Consider the following 17,945-nt stretch of genomic DNA (forward strand, 5'->3'; position numbering starts at 1 on the left):
GGAACATGAGTTGGAACAGATACATCGAGAGCATTGCCAAGGTTGCTGCAAAGAAAGTTGGCTCTTTCTACTGTACTAGAAAGCTACTGAAAATATCCTGTACCTCTACAAGGTCACCATTTGCCCATGTATGGAGTATTGTCACATTTGGGCTGCTACTAGTCTCTCACTCCTGGACAGAGTTCAAAAGAGTCACCAAGGTCCTGAACTGTCATTTAAGCTTCAACCTCTGTCCCATCGATGGAATGTTGCATCTCTCTGCCTGTTTTACAAGTATTTTAATGGAGAATGCTCTGACGAACTACAAGCCCTTGTACCCCCTCAACGTAAATACACCCGACAAGCAGCAAAGTCCCACCCCGACACAGAGACCCTCAATCATTTTAGTAAAGCCATCACAATGAATCTAGTGGATTTGCACATTCATTTTGCCAGGAATGGAAATTAATTGTAAGTACATGTGGTTTCACAACATTCCAACTGTTCGAAATTTACACCAAAAAAAGAACAAGTCCTCCTTAAAACGTTAACATTTTTTAAGAAAAAAAAATGTTTACATTTTTTTTTCTTTTTCTTTTTTTTTTTTTTGTTTAAATAGCGTTTTAAAATTTGAGCAGGGCTCAGCATATTCTGGCAGCTTACATAAGCCACTGAAATATGCTATTGCAACATCCACAAAATTTTTTGATTTTATGAATCAGTAACATAAAATGAAAAAATATTAAGATATGGCACGGGGCAGGAGGGTTTTTTTTTTTTTTTTTCTGAAGACTAACGTCATGTATATCACATTTTATGGGTAAATGACAGGGCAAACATTAAATTTATTATCTTGTTGCCAGCATTGAATTTGAAGCCATGAAGTGATTGAAAACTTTATTGACTTCCATGCCCAGTGTAATGAAAATCATGTATATTTTTTTGTTTTAATATTTGGATCTATTAACCTAATGATTATTTGCTGTACATGTTTATTTATACATTAATTTTATTCATTTTTTTTTTTCCTATGCATGATTAAAAACTCCTTTTGTTGTAATCTTGTTCGGCTGGGTAGCAAGAGACCGTATTTATTCAGCGTAAATCTTGAGACCTCATGAGAGAGGACCCATCTCTAAACTTTTCTTTAAAAATAGTAGTAATGAATTTAAGTATAATCATTATTTTTCAAAGAGATTAGAAAAGACATTGTGGATGCATTTTTGGCAGCCCAGAAACTTGCTGCCCCTGTTTTGTCCCTCAGTCCTCAACTTAAATGAATGAGCTAGGTTTCTGACAAAGCATGGGTGGCATACAGTTATTGAGAATATGTTGGAACTGATGAGATTCCCTTGCCACCAAACTCAAACTATTAAGGAACAACAGTTTCACATTTAGTGAAAAGACACAGACTGATGCTCCAGGTCATAATAGGATTACATATGAACAAAAAAAAGAGATCATCCTTGGGAGGAAGTGGTTTGTTGGGTCCAAAATGGAGTCTGTTAGTTGGTTGTTTTTGTTTTATAGCATATCAACCCTTTTCAGGTTATTTAATGCTAAATACAGTGATTTTGAAGAAATTTTTTTTAAAAGAATATTTTTTACCCAAGTGATTTTCTATTTAACCCATAGTTGGGACCCTAACAGTTACTACCACTCTGGGTCAGAGTGGACCTGGGAGCAATGGCAATTAAAGGGTGGCTCCACACTCTCCAAAGCCCACAAGCTGGGACCTCACCATCGGATATAGTTTAAGGTCATATCCAGGACCAAAATGGAGTCGGAGACAAGCTGTTGAGCAAGTAGGTTAGCATTTCTCATTGCTGTGCAAACAACCACAAGTTTGTTGGATAGTGGGGGAATTGTTAACTGTTTATTATTTACTACACTGTTATAAATTTCCCCAAAATTGCAAGTTCTTAATTTGTGACAATCCATTTTCTGGTGATTTTGGTATGTCTTCTCTTAGCGTCGGCTATTTCACTCTTTCATATATTTCTGTGCCCAAGCAATACACTTCTCTATATGGTTCTTATTTAGGATGGCTCTCAATATTTTTTGTCTTCTCTTTCAGAATCTTAAGCCACGTGCTTCTAAATAAAGCAGCACAATATTATGTTCTTATATTGCAAAATATATGCTGTTGAACTTTTTTTTTCTCTTCTCGACATAATTTCTGAATATTATGGTGTCATTCAGTTTTTCTTGTTCCTTTATCTTGTCTTTATGGAGCTTTTTACATATGACTTCAAGGTTTTTATATCTCAATTTAGTTATTTAGCTACTTCTCTCGAAAATCGACCTTTTGTAAGATCTGAAACAATCTCTCTTTTCTATAATTGTCAGATGTTTTTTGCTTTCATTGAAATTTTTACACACCTGCAATAAAGTGTAACGCAGTTAAAACACTTTAAAATCTATAACTTAATATATGTAGCTTATCAATATGATTGAAATTGGCAAACTTAAAATCTTTTAGTGTATTATATTTTATTTTTGTACAATGTTCAATACAACCTAATACAGTTTACAAGTTATTTTTTTCTATTTACAAAAATCTGTGTTAATGAATATTAAGCTGAATTTTCTTTCGTTTTAGTTTGTGAAAATGATGTTCGTTTTTATATTACATTCTATTTCTATGTTGGTTAAGTTTTTTTTTTTTTATATCATAAATCAGTTAAGTACATTGGTCATCTTGAATGAGATGACATTATGTAGGGATTTCCAGTACTTGTTTTATAAATCGACATAATCTGTAGACTGACTGATCTACCAATCAATGAGATTTATTTTACTGCATGTAATGCTTATGTCGTAGATGTTGAATCAACAGATGTAAATAAGCTACATAATTATTCTTAGCATTGTACGATTTAAGTTATAAAGATTCAAACAATTTTATATCATACTTTTAATAAGAGCAGTTTACATTTGGAGAAATTAAATACTTTTGTTGTTATTATAAAAGGCAACATTCAAAGGGTTATCTAACTTGAATAAAATTAGCATCAGACAAAAATATCACTTTGCTATATTAATATATAACGCCATCTTTTTGATATTTTCTTAGTCTCTAAAAACGACTTTACCTTTATTGCTGAATAAAATGTGCATTTTTATGTCTTATACAATTCTTACAAATGTTTTGAAAAATATTGGCATCCACTGTCCATTAGCTTCTTTGCATAAGTTATTTAATGTTATTTTTATGGCATTCAATATTTCTCATCGGTTAGAATGATGGATAAAAACTTGCATTAATATCTCAAATGTACAAGGTTTTGTTTATATTTAATGTCATTTTGTGTATTTTTCTCCCTCCTTCATCTCTTGTTTTTATGTTCATATAGCAATGTTCTGTGTGTAATTGTTATTTTGTTGTGCAGTGTGTGTGGCCCAATAAATTGTAGCTTATCTTTTACATTTCTTTTTATGCTGGTACAAAGCAGACAGCTAGTGAATGTTTGCTTGTCCAAAGGCAATGTGCATAATCGAAATAAAGAACTTGTTCTTTAAATATTCCTTACAATGTTTGATCTTTTCTCATTTCTTACTGCATCATATTAAATGTGCAACCCGTTCTTCTGTATCTATTCTTTTAATTTCCTCATTTCCTTTGCATTCAGATTTAGTCTTTGTTTAAACCCAAAGTATAACCATCTACTTTGTTGACTTATATTTCTCTGTAAAACTTCATAATAGTACCAATAAAGTGTTTTTTTTTTTTTTTTACTTGTTTATTCATTTCAAACAAGGCACGATTCCGCTAAGTTGTAAGCGGCTACTATTTGGGACCCGATTTGTAGGGAATTGGTCAGCGTTATTGTCTATGAAGTTTATGAATTTGTTGATCAAACTCGAGATGAAAAATCTTGTTTGTTAAACAAATATTATAATTTAAATATTTAGATATACTACAATTTCAAAAAATTAAATATGTAGTTATTTCTATTTTAGCTACTCAGAATAGATTTTATTTTTATTTATTTATTATCATTCTTTTTTTTAAATTTCTTTCTAGTGAAATATCAGGTTATTTTATCTGTTTAATGTTTATCAACAAAATCTTGTGATTATTCCAATATAATTTTATATAATCATATTTATATGTACATGATATATTTTGAAAAATATATCATGTGGGTACTCTCATTTTGTATCTAATAAAATTGTTAGACAAGATAATGTGTCAGTCTTAACATTTCAATATGATTCTTTAGAATTTAAAGCTATTTTAAACAATTATATCGAATGAATTTAATAACTAAACGATACCTAAAATACAGTTACACTTTTACAAAAGTCCAATTAAAAAAAAAAAGAATATATGAAGTATTTTAGATAAGAGAATGAAGGCTTTTCTTAATACAGTTTTCTATTTGTCTTTCTTATAGATATTCATCGAAGGTTTACACAGAATTGCTCTTTCTCAGTAATGAATGAGGACTCGTTGTACTCTTGCACTCAGCCTCAAACACTATTACCATTTTTATTATATTTTGTAATTTATTTATGTCAACCTCTTACTCCCCTTTTCTTGTCCCCCACACCCTCTACACCATTCTTCTCACTACTTCTTGTTTAATCCCCCCCCCGTCACTATCTAAAACCTTCAAGATTATGTTTTGGAATTTTTTTAGATGATTAATAATTTATATTTGTTTTATTCAGACTAATATTCTCATCGTTAACAGCCAAAATAAGAATAGTAGTTTTAATAATCCAAAATCAAATATTCAATGTGTATGCAATGTTTTATCAGTTTTAGTAAGAAATAGATTTAAACTCTCATTGAAATGTTTTCTCTTGCGATTTTTCTGAACAAATTTGGATTACAAATCAGAACTATGATTTAATAGATTGTAACATTTTTATTTTAGAGAATAACACGTACAAACGACATGATGGGTTGTTATCATTTGCTATTTTATCTATATATCTATAAAAGTGAAATTGTCGCTGTGTGTACATTCCCCTCTACTGTCAATTTTCAGTCTGCAGATTCGAGATTTGACATAAGGATTATTGAGATTTGGACAAATCTTTTTTAATCTGTTTTCGGACAGAAATTTGGCTGTCAAAGAATCAAAATTCAACGATTTGACCTTTTGAAAACTCTACCAAACTCCTCCACCAATTTTGGGTCTAAACACTTGAAATTTTAGATGTAGGTTACTTGAACATAGATCAAACGTTTTAATTTGATTTAAGCACAAAATAATAAATGTTAATGATTCAAAATTGGGGTCAAATTTAAAAGACAATTGACCTGTGTGGTCTCTACCAAATTACTCAGCCAATTTTTGGTCTAAACATTTAAAATTTTACAAAAAGTGTATTTAGACATAGGGCAAGTTTTTTAATCGTTTTTTAGCTTAAAATTTGGCTGCCAAGGGGTCAAAGTTCAATAGATTTGACCTTTGTGGTCTCTAGCAAAGTATTCAGCAAATTTTTGGTCTAAACATTTGAAATTTTACATAAAGGGCATTCAGACATGCATCAAGCTTTTTCATCAGTTTTTGGGTGAAAATTTGGCTGCCAAGAGGTCAAATGCAGACGCTACCAAACTCCTCTGCCAATTTTGGACCTAAACACTTGAAATTTTACATGTAGGTTACCTGGACACGAGTCAAACATTTTAATATAAATATATACATATGCACATAAAGTTATGAACAGTACATAGGGCCCGAGCAAAGCTGGACTGAACTGAACTGCTAGTCTTTAATAAAGATGAGTTGTGTAAATATGAATTGATTGCATGCATTTGTGGCAGCCAAACAAAAATAAAGGCAGCTATGTATTATATCTTATGAAACATATAAAGTTATAGTATCTTTTTTGTTTTGCAGTAACTTTTGACCTTTCATTTTTGTTATGGTGTAAGCTGGTCTATGTATTTCAGGAATAAATGGACTTACCAAGACACAATAAATACAGTTATATCTAAACGTTGTGACTGCTATTGGTGGCAGTTATAGCGATAAACTTAGGGACAATGCTATCCAAATTTATTCAGGTCAATCTTTTTTTTTTTTTTTTTTTCAAATGTATGTCGCATGACTTTGAGGACATGAAATTCGAATTTATTCAAAATACAAAAATAAACCAGATTTAAGTTTCACATAGACACTAGCAATGGAAAACTTTGGTAATGGTGTTCATTCTGTAGGAAAAAAAAGAAGACAAATTCCGTCACGAAAAGAATTAACAAAACCAACAATGTTTTCTCAGTAGAACGGATTAGGTTCAAAACAAAGTTTGAAAAATAAAGTTTCAACAGTGAAGGGAAAGGAAAGATAAACCAACAAATATAGGTGGTCTGATAATATGAGCACAATCTCACATTTGAAAATTAAAATATTTCATATTTGTCTTAAATTGCATCCATAGTCATTAGACGCAGACTTATTAAGCAAGATTCTTGGAATTTCTATTTCATCTTAAAATTCATAAACTTTTAGACATTTTCTAGAATTAAAATCATGTAATGGATTTTCATCAAAATTAGAATAAGCATTCTAGACATAAGGTTTGTCATATCTTGATTATAATCTTTGTAAGGGACAAAGATTGGAGCAAATCTGTTCAGTTCAGGGACATAATTCGGCTCCTCCTGGAACGGGTATTATGTTATATGAATTGGAGAGAGTATACAGCACCTAGTATTTTCAAATGGTTACCCATTTTAGTTCTAATTAGGTTCAGTGTTGCTTAACTTTGGTGATTTAATGGGAACCACTATATCAAACATGATTGTGCCATAACTGGTGACATTCATTACAAATAAAAATGCTTCACTTAAAAATAAAATCCGTATAAATTACATTTGCAACCGGCTCAGTTTTGTGATTTGTTGTTAATATTAAAATAATGTATATAAATTCTGCCTTTTTTTTTTTTTTTTTTTTTTTTTAAGCCAAGTATTATAAGTTTATTATTGAATATTAACTTTTTTATATGTATTTGTCGTTTAGAGATTGAACTAGCTGTCCCAACCCAGCAATACCTGGAAGTATTTATACTTTCATTTTTGTTTCGCATTTCTTTTAAAAGTATGTTATTTTTGTTTTTAATTCTTGTACGAAAATATTATTTTAAATCTGACATATTCACTAAATTGTTTTGAAGCTGCTCTGTTTAGCTCTTAAATGTAGATGTTATAATGTATTTGTAAGTAGGTAGATATTTTCTTGTTGCCCACCTCAGTAAGATGTAACACAAGGTCAGAAAGTGGGATGTCTAGCCAGCGTTCCTAAAGCAGAGTCACTCTGGCCTAGCAAAAATTGCCGCTGCATCCCCATTGGCATTCCCCAGTAGGGGCGCCTCAGGCAACAAGTGATAAACTTGACCCACCCGAAAGCTGGGTGGCAAGGCCTGGGAGGGTGGACCTCCTAGCTAATACCCAGGTGGCGTACCTCAGTTTCTGGCCTGGCACCTGTCGGGCTGATTGTCAAGAACGAATTCTTGACTAGTACTTTCTATCCAGTCGCCAAGCAGCGGAAGCAACAAAAAAGCTCATCCTCCAACATTAAAACCAATGGGAGAGTATTTGTAAGAATGAATATGAATTGTTTTCTCTGACATTTACACAAGCACAGCAGGCACAAATGAAAAAAAAAAAATTCATTAGAAGGTGATTCTTACATATTTTATATTTTATTTGCTCAAATAAAATTATGTATAAACATATGTTGATTAGAGTGCATGAATAGACAGCTTAGATAAATCTATATTTATGAGTGTCCAATTTTTTGTGTTCTTTTTAAAAATTTTAGAATAATCAAATAATCACATAAGATGTGTTGTTTTTTGCATAAAAGTATCTTCAACAAAGCATGACATTTATTATATTTTAATTCTTCATTTTAATGTCATTTAATGTCTGTTTTAAAATTATCTCATAAAGATTTAAAACCACAAAATTAAATCCATGGATAAAAATGTTTGCAAAGAAACACTTTAATTCATCTACAAAAAAAACTATATTATATTTTATCAGGTAATTTTTTTTTTTTTAATTAAGATTTTCTTTTGCAGTATAAGACAGAATATTCTATTGATTTAAAACTTAAGTCAATAGAATATTCTGTCTTTAAGATGTTTTTCTTTTTTTTTTTTCAATTAAGTTGCAAAAATATAAGGTATATATATCTGCTAATTTACTTAATTTTCCTGTATATGCACACATGCACGCATATTATGAAAACCTTTTCACTTTTATTCAAATATTTTTCGTTGTAAATCAAATGGACCTGTTAATTTTAGCAATTTTACTTAACTGCTGTTGTTGGATCCCAGAAATGTTTTTTGTTTTTTCTTTCCCGTTTTTTCTGTCAGCTGATTCATGACATGATATATTACTTGATGGCAAGCACACAAGGCTGAGATTTTGTGATATGTGTGTTTGCGAAAATACAGAAGGAAGACAAGTTAAAAAAAGTAATCCGTTTTTGTCATATAAATCTTAGCGGTTGACTTTTGCTGAGGAAAATAAAATTAGGTCTGGTAACTTCCTTTGAGAATGTTGTAAAAATAGTTGACAATTATTTGATTATGATTGATTGAGAAAGTTTAAGATTTACTTCTTGTTTTTAGTTTGTTTCCTTAACACTTCCATTTGATGGTTTTATCTTCTTAAAAAATAATTTTGTTGATATAAAAATCACAACTTGTTTCTAATCCCTTGCAATATTTTAAGTATTACTTTCTTTATTCTTATTGTATTGCATGTATAATTTGTCACTGATACTTGTTTTAACTGTTTAAATTCTGTCCTATATGTGATCAACTGAGAAAAAAATGTACATTTTCCAGGTTATATGAATTTTTTATTGAAATTATTTCAATCTATTCAAAAATAAGATTTACTTTCGACAACCTAACTTGCCATGAGCAATGTTTCTGACAAAGGGGAGAAGAATTGCTGCTTTCTGAGCAGAACATTTATCATTGGCTAGGTTTTGACCTAGAAGTTTTTTTTGTTTGTTTTTTTTAGGTCTTTACATACAGTGGCTTTATTTTCATTATGAAAAACTTGAAATTTAAAAATTAACTGTACTATTCGTAACTCTACTTTGCTGTCACAGTATAGGATTAATTGTAAAGTTGTTTATGAAACCTGTTAAATATATATCTCTACTGTTATATAAAAGGAACTGGGTGTGGAGAAGGGAAGTTCGTTTCCTATGAACTCTGAAACGGCTGAGCCGATTTTTCTTTTTTTTCTCATAAAGGTACTTGATGTGTCTGGGATGGGTTAGGTTTTGTATTGGAATATCTCTGATAAGTATCGAAAATCAATAATCCGAAAAATCTGACTAAAGGAAGTACGATTTTGACTCAAGTTTACACTTTTATACAGCCTAACATCACAATTGCATTTGAGAAGTTTTATCACCACCTAAGCAGAAGGGCCAGACATATAATATCTTTGCTAAGACAATTGTGCATTCAAAATGAATGTTTCTGTTTAGAACACAATTGAACTACAATACTTGACTTTTGCATTTTAAACTTTAATTTAAGCCATTATATGACAGTATTTTTATAAAATCAACAGTAGGTTCTTTGATAAGACACTTGTGCATTCAAAATGAATGTTTCTGTTTAGAGCGCAACTGAACTATGATACTTGACTTTTGCATTCCTAACTTTAATTCAAGCCATTATATAAAATAATTTTATAAAATCAACAGTTGATTCTCTACAGTACAATGTAGACTATGCTATATTCTGGACCAAGTTATTGACAGAAGGCATGTGAAGTTTCCTTCCAGTGCATTGCAATGAGTCCTTTACTAGGGCAGGCAATCAACTGATTTGATTCAATAATGAGCAATTTCACTGATTTCAATGACAATAAAAGTATACTGTTATCCTCTTTCGATCCTGAACAATGTCGGGTCTCCCTGCTAGTATATATAAAAGCAGAAATAACTTGAAGATAACATAATGTAGTTAAATAATTATCAAGTGTGAATACATTTAATATCGTATTTTAACATTTTCTCATTAAAATTAGTTTTACTGTTTCATATTTTAACATTAAGCTTCAGAAACTTGAAATGTTTTAACAATATTTTAAATAAAATATTGTTAGAAAATTTCAAGTTTCTGAAACTTCAGAATAAAACTTTGATTTTCTATACTTAAAATGGCAACAAAAGTATCATTAAATGTTTTTTGACTTTCATTTCTTCACTATTGTTATTTTATTACAACTTTCAATGGAAAATACAATACATTTTCTTTAGATTTAATAACTTGTATTTATAAATCTTAAAAAAGATTGGTATCATCTACACACAAAAAAATTATTTATTGTTGATCAGTAAAATAAATAGTAATTATTCAAATATAAATAATTACATATAGATATTTGTTAATCTAAAAGATGCAGCTATTTTTTTGTTTTTTTTGTTTTTTTTGTTTTAGATATTTATTTATTTTTGTCAAATAAAAAAACTTAAAATTTTTAAATTTCTTGCTCATAAATGGAAGAGGAACGGTTATTGTCAACAATGTTTTTATTTTTCTCAAACTTAGTTATTAGAAAAATTCATCCAAAATATGGTTCAAGAGTTGGTGCAAAGAAGATGTCATCCCTACTAAAACTAAATAATAAAGGAACACTTGTCAAAGCGCAGCTTCATAAAATATCCCACAGGGTTCAGCGCTGCGTAATTTTGAAAATAGGTTTCATATAAAATTTCTTGATGCGTGACCTTGTATCTAACTTTGCCTTCATGGGGAGGCCAGTAAATAAACTGAATCCAAGACTTGCTTTGTATTCCTTGTTCCTTTATTATTTTGTTTTTATAAGAATAAGACTTTTGGACCAACCTATTTGTATGGTACAAAACGTATCCCATTTACATACACGCGCACACACACACACACACACACACATATATGCACACATTATTTCTTACTATTTTGCAGCCGTTAAACTTTCTGTTGACCAAAAATGCATCTGATCACCTTTTGGACAAAAAACTTTCATATTGTTCTATTCATCAGTATTCCAGTTGTTCATTACTTCCCACAATCACTTTTCATAGAGTATTAGAGAAGCCAGATTCTGTTTTCATTTAACTTTTTTTTACTTGTGCAATCAATCAGCTGTGTTACAAGGGAAATAGGTTCAATATGAACAGATAAATGATTGAGACGAACATCTTCAAGATACAGCTATTCAATGCATACATTTAGCAACATAAAATGTGATTTCAAGCTGAAGTGTGATAGACGAATCGATACACAGAGCTTTTGATGGTTGGAGGCATATAAATGATGAAAATGCTATTTCAAACTAAAAAAAATGTGAACAATGAATATGGTTTCTTGGATGAAGCTAAAAACAAAAAAAATTATCTCCTGGATTTGCAATAAAGAAAATTTTTTTATTAGAACAGCTCTCAACATGTTATTTTGAAAGGATTCTTCTTGTGGGGTGATTTTTGTAAGCAAAAAAGGTTATTTAGTACAAAAACTGAAAAATAAACAAATCTATTAACGCGCGGAATTTTAGAAAGCAGGTTTTATGGCCCCTTTCCTCCACTTCCAAATCAAAGTTACTTGAAGAAAATTCTGGGCCCATTATACAATCAAATTCCTGCTTGTAGTAATGCGTGAATAAAGTGTAACTCTAAGTTAGTGTTTTATTACACATTTTAACAGTATTAGAACAGAAAATATCTTTTTTGTGTAGGACAAGGAATTGACTAGTGATTTTGCAGTTGAATGACATTCCCTTCTCACACACACACACGTTTCAAAAATAATAATGAATTTTGAACAGGAAATTCTTCCATTTAGAATATATTCTCTTAATTTGTCTCGGGCTATAGCAATATTATATACCTAATTAGTCATTTGAACAAGTTAAAAAATTAAAACCAGAATCTTGCTATTGAGTGAAAATGTGCATTTTATCTGAAAGGTGTTCCTATTTACTGGCCTCCCCATGAAGACAAAGTTAGATACAAGGTCAGTTTTTAATGAGAGAAATTCAGCTCCCCAAAAACAGGTACTCTGGATAGGAACAAAAATAAAAATTGTCTCAGTCGTGTAGGATTTCTTCTCCACTGACCAAGGACAGAAAAAGGGAAGTGCAGCATCAGAACAGGTGCTAAATTACTGTCGGGTTAGTGTTATAATTAAGTGAATTAGTTGACAAAAACGTTTAGAATGAGAAAAAAATCCCCCAAAAAAAACAAATTGTTTTGGTACAAGGATTAAACATTTTTTAATTTGCCATCTTTCATATTTTAGTAATCTATAAATTATTATTTGTTCTGATCATTTTTTATTTATTTATTTTTTTTTTTTTGTAACATTTTTTGTTTTTATTCTTTCAATTCTAACATAAACATATTTTTATTTTAGGACTGCTTATCTGATTATGAAACGATTCATGCAGTATTAGCGAATGAATCAGCTGATTTGGATTCAGTGATTTCATCTCTTGTCCAAGCATTCTATTTGCATCGAGTAAGTAATCATTCCTTTTGTATTTTTACTAAAAAAAAACCCCAAAAAATCTCATTTTCTCTCTTTGCTTTTTTTCACTTGGGTATTTACTTCCTTTTTCATCTCTTGTGACTTTCATATTTCCCTACTTTTTCATTTGTCTCTTCTTTTGCCTTTTTGTTTTTCAATTTTCTTATTTTGTTCAAGCAAGGGATGGGGCATGCTATTGGATCGCAGACATTCACCCGCTATCTCGTACATTTCAACCGAAAGATCTTTATAATATTTTAACCATCCTCTTAAGTATATTCCTCTTTTTTTTTCTTTTTTTTTTTAAATTTTCTTCCTTTGAAGATTGTAACGCTGGGTATGGGGCAGCCAAACTAGCTGCCAACATCCCCCTGCTTTTAATTGAAATCAACCGAGAGCTCTTTTTAGTATCCTCACTGTTCCCTTAAGTGCAATTGTCTGGATCTCTTTTGCACTTGGTTCACCGGGAATATTAGTTAGGTAGGACTTCAGGTTCTTCTTTATAAGCCCTGTGGCACCTCTAATAACTAGTACGATAGATATCTGCCTAAGATTCCTGTTTCTTTTCATATTATACATGAGATATTACGTGTATGCATGCTGATGTGACAGTTGTATTTAAAATCGTAGTTGAATAACTGAAAATACGGATCTGTTAGAGGTGAATGTAGTGGCAGAAAAATCTTGTAAATTGAAAAAAGTTTTATTAACAGATTTGAAGAAACATTGTGAAATATAAAATATTGAGAAATAAAACGTTTTTAGTCAATTGTACGATTTAAACAAAAACAAATTTCAGTAATTCTAAACAAAAAAAAATATGGAAGATGTTAACTTATTTAATAAAACTAATTAAACTTTTTTTTAATAAATAATTTAGAATTGTTTTAATTTCAAATAAAATGCTTACCGATTAAAAAGTAATTTACAATTTGAAATTAAAAACAGGTTTTGCAGTTGAATATGCAGCAGAGAAAAGAAATTTGAAAACTTAACAGAGACAGGAACTTTCGTTACTAATCTTATGAAAGCAGAAATAACATGAAATGGTGAACATTGTTAAATTAAACGAAGGAAAAGCTTGAGATTTACAAAGGGAAATCAGTATTTTTTTTTATTTTAAATATATACCTCAAACTATGTTGGCTTGGCACATGTTGCAAAAATGAAATGCATAAACTTTTTTAAGCTAACGAAACTGCTTGTTTAATGCGTAAACCTAAGGTAATTGTGGTAGATTGATTTTTCTTTTTTAAATAACTCCTAATTTCTCACGTTTAGTTTTAACCTTGGATTGATGCCAATTTTTGCACATATTTTATATACTATGTTAGAATATGACATTAATGATTAGCACCCTCCTATACCAGTCTCATGTTATCCATTTATTTTACTGATTATATTAAAACAAATGTTTGCATTTCTGTGAAAGCAAACTGAATAACCTTTTATTTGCTTGATTTGGTTTTGTCTTTTTAAATGAAATATTTAATCTATAAAAAGTGTTATTTGTTTTAATGATTGCCATTATCTTCCTGTTGATAAAATTGGAAATTTTAAAAACCTCTTTTAACTATCTGTATACATTAATTAGTTGAAATATCCATTTTTTTTTCTTTTAATCAAATATTTTACTATAATAGAGACCATGATAAGTTATTTATCACTAGATCTCATGCATCAATAATTAAAGCTATTAAATTTAAGGAATAAAAAGATTTTAGTTTTACTTGCACCACAGAAATGTATGTGTATTATCAACAAAGATGTTAATTTTAGTTAATTTTTTACTTATTTTTTCATGTTCAAATCAAAAAAGAATAAATATGCACAATGAAAAAACAAAATAACTTGTGTAGAGTTTTAAAGAATAATCTTCCTTGCTCTTAATTGGTACTAAAGTCACAGTCCAGTGTTTAGATTGAAAATAGATCAATCTCACAATGGAAAGAATGTTTTCCTTGCTCAGGATACAGTTATTTATAATTATTATAGGTTTTAGGCTTGGATTGGATGGGAAAGCATTACAAGCAAATATAGTTTTCATGTTATAATAAATGTGAACAATTCTGATTTGAATTTTGGGAGTTTTAAACTTATTTTTTCAGTTTTACTGCTTATGATGCGTGCGTACACACATATACAATTGCAAATGACTTAAAATTTCTACTTCGTCATGGCTGATGGAATGAGAGCATGCTACCCCCGTGAATTTAATAATGGGTTCCGTTTGAAATTCCATACAGATTCTCAACTTCGTTACAGTACACTTGAAGAAGGTTGGAGGTTACATCAGCCAAAATCTAATAACACTCAAGATGAGAACAGTAGTTGGAATAGTCCAAATAATATGAATTTATCTTTATTATTATATCTGGTGGCTGCCATACAATTTTCAATTATTTTTCTTTGCTATAAAACATTGTTCAGCCTAGAAAAAAAAAAAGACCCCCCCCCCCCAAAAAAAAAACCCAGATGAACTGTTGATAATCAATTTCATGGTTAAATCGATTTCATATTTATAAAATTGGTTGAGTTGTGAAGATTACAGCAAAGCATTTAGAAACAGAAAAGCTTGAATTTTGCCCAGTTTATAATTTACTTTTTTTTTTTCTTTAGATTTTGTGCCAACTTAACATTAGTTAGTTAAAATTACAATAGGGATTTTTGTAATTTTAATTTTCTTTTTCTAAAAACCAGGAAAGCAGTGGGGTTCTACACTAAACTACAGAAAATGTTAATAGACTACTGATAGATTTTAGATTTTTCTTTCATAATTCTTTTAACATAGATAAAGGTACTTATACAGTTTAATCAAGACATTAAACAATGAAAATATTGAGAAAAAAAAAGTTATATTGTACATATTCATTATGGATTTAAGTTCTCAAAAAAATTTCACTTAATTTGATCAAGTAGTTTTTCTTTGTTTCTTTATACGGTGAAAAAACAATTTGTTATAATACCGATCAAAAGGTAGCTATGTTTTGATTTTTAAGAAAAGCTGTTTAAGATGCGGAGGGGTTGTCGGCACTTTAGACTGAGTTATCTCCTTGCAGTGTGTTCTAAAATTCCAAACCTGGCTACTTTCAGCGTGCCGTCATAAGAACGTGTTTCCGCTGTAAAAAAAAAAATACATGATCAAATTAAGTGAAATTTATTTTTGGAGAACTTCAGTCCAAAACAGATACATACAATATAACTTTCGATAGTTTCATTTTTATATGTCTTGATTAAACTGTACAAGTACCAAGATAAATTCCCCTCATTATTGATAAATAGAGCCAATGTTTGACTTTAATAAAAGAAAAGTTTCAAACATAATTTTGTAACAACGTACAATTGATTTAAAAATATTTAGTTGTTAAATGCAAATAGAAATAACCCCAAGCAATGTTGTATGAGGATAGCTAGTATATCATATATGGATGTAGCACAGATGTTGCACTGTTTGATTAGTGCAAAATAGCCAAAGTACAGATGGATTCAAAAGAGGAATGGTTGGAAAAGATTGGACGTTTTAGTTATTCAATTTATGATCAATGCATGGCACTTACTGATATTAAAAAGCATGTTTGATAAATTTTTTTTACATTATAATGTAATAAAGATGCATTTAAGATGTGTTGAAAAGAAATGATCGTTATTCAACAATGCACAAATTATTCTTATTGTAATATCAAATAGCATAAAAATTCAAATTCATTTTGAAATAAAAATAAAGATACAATTTAATAATGTTGTATATAATAATTATTTGTTCGGTCATATAAAGACAGCAGCATTAATTTGTATTTCATCAATGGACATTTATTTTCCACTAATTTAAAATAAAAATTATTGATTTTTTTTTTTTTTTTTTTAACAAATTTATTACTTTTTGTTGAATTAGATTTATAAATTGTTTCTTTTTTAATAGAGAAATACAGAAACCGTTTTTAACGGAATGGATTTTATTATTGTATTTAAAAAAAAAAAAAAAAGGGAAAAAAAAAAGAACTTTTTTTTAATATAAAAGAGTTAAAATAAAATCTGTAATTCTTTATTTAAATTTTGTTGACTGTGAAGCGTAAAATAAAATTTAAACATGATTAATATTGAAAGTTGCACTAACCTTAACATGAACTTCCTTATAACTTTCACACTGCTAACCTAAATCAGTTCTCATCAATTTCGCAAGAAGTGTTTCCGTATCACTGCAGAATGCATTTGACAATTTTTTAGCTTCTGTAACTACAATTGTAGTCTGTATGCAAGCACTGGTACCTCCTCGATGTGACTACTCTCGACAAACCCGACTAGCAACTAAGTCCCACCCCTTTACAGTAGAGATCCCTAGGTGTAAGAAAGCCTTTTACTCCAATAGTTTCTTCCCCAGAACTGCAAGTCTTTGGAACTCCCTTCCGGGATTCTGCTTTCCAAACTGTACTGACATGCAGAAGTTCAAGTGCAATGTGAACAAGCATCTTGCTGCTCGTCTCCCTTCATAGTGCCCCCGCAAATTATGTCCCCGATAGTAGCCCCCTACTTCAAAGTGACACTGCACCTTGCTTGGGGTGAAAATTGAATAATAAAAAAAAAAATTCAACCAGTGAATGCCATAGACGTTGATGGTAATTGTTCTATTATAATTTTCCGAAAAATCGCTTTGTGTATGTGTGTGAGTTCCTTCTTCATAGGTTCCGAAATGGCTGAGCCTATCTTTTGTAAATTTCACACAAAGGTAATTTATATGTCTGGCAGTGTTCTTAGATATGTTTTTGTACAGAAATTCATCTGTATGAATAAGTATCGAAAATCGAAAAAATCCAATCTTAAAATCTTAAAAATAGTCTTTCTTCTCTTATATAGATAAAAAAGAATTTTTACAGAGTGTAACCTTGGCCGGTGTAACGTAAAATATTCTCTTGTAAAAATTATTTTTTATCTATAAGAGAAGAAAGACTATTAAGATCGTCAAGCCCAAATATCAGCTGATGTGATATTTTAAACAAAAGCAGATGGAATTTGATGAACAACATAATCATTATTATTTGAAAATATTTTTTTGTAAATTAGTTCACTAGGCAAATTATTCCTCGTAACATAATAACCAATAGAGGACTGATTTACATACGCAATCTGCATAAATTAAAATATCATGCTTAAACGTATTGTACGACCAGGCAATGCCAGGTGTCCAGCTGGTAATAGATTAAAAATAATATATCATTGTTTAAGTTACTTGCAATTTCACTCATTTTATTAAAAAAAAATGAGATTATTCATCTTGTCACGTTTTCCTCATTTTTTAAATGATCTTCCCTTTATTTTAATGTTTTATTTTCAATTTGACTACAAATCATTTGATATATAAAACTAGTTTCATTTACCATATTTATCAAAGACTCTGCAGCATTTTCTGTATTTACAAAACTAAAAGTAAAACAAGAACATTTCTTAAAATGCATCCAATC

General features: G+C 29.9%; 1 protein-coding gene across 5 annotated transcripts in view; it reads left to right on the forward strand.

The window, feature by feature from the left end:
- The window catches only part of LOC145245777 (uncharacterized), a 550,409-nt gene that overhangs the window by 50,786 nt on the left and 481,678 nt on the right, over positions 1–17,945 (forward strand). For all 5 annotated transcript variants that reach the window (XM_080107393.1, XM_080107391.1, XM_080107395.1 and 2 more), the window contains exon 3: positions 12,376–12,480. In XM_080107393.1, the coding sequence (XP_079963519.1) occupies positions 12,376–12,480 (105 nt within the window). The remainder of the gene's footprint in view (positions 1–12,375; positions 12,481–17,945) is intronic.

Source organism: Euprymna scolopes, chromosome 23, assembly GCF_053919585.1.
Source record: "Euprymna scolopes isolate OS-2025 chromosome 23, ASM5391958v1, whole genome shotgun sequence".
Taxonomy (NCBI): Eukaryota; Metazoa; Mollusca; class Cephalopoda; order Sepiida; family Sepiolidae; genus Euprymna; species Euprymna scolopes.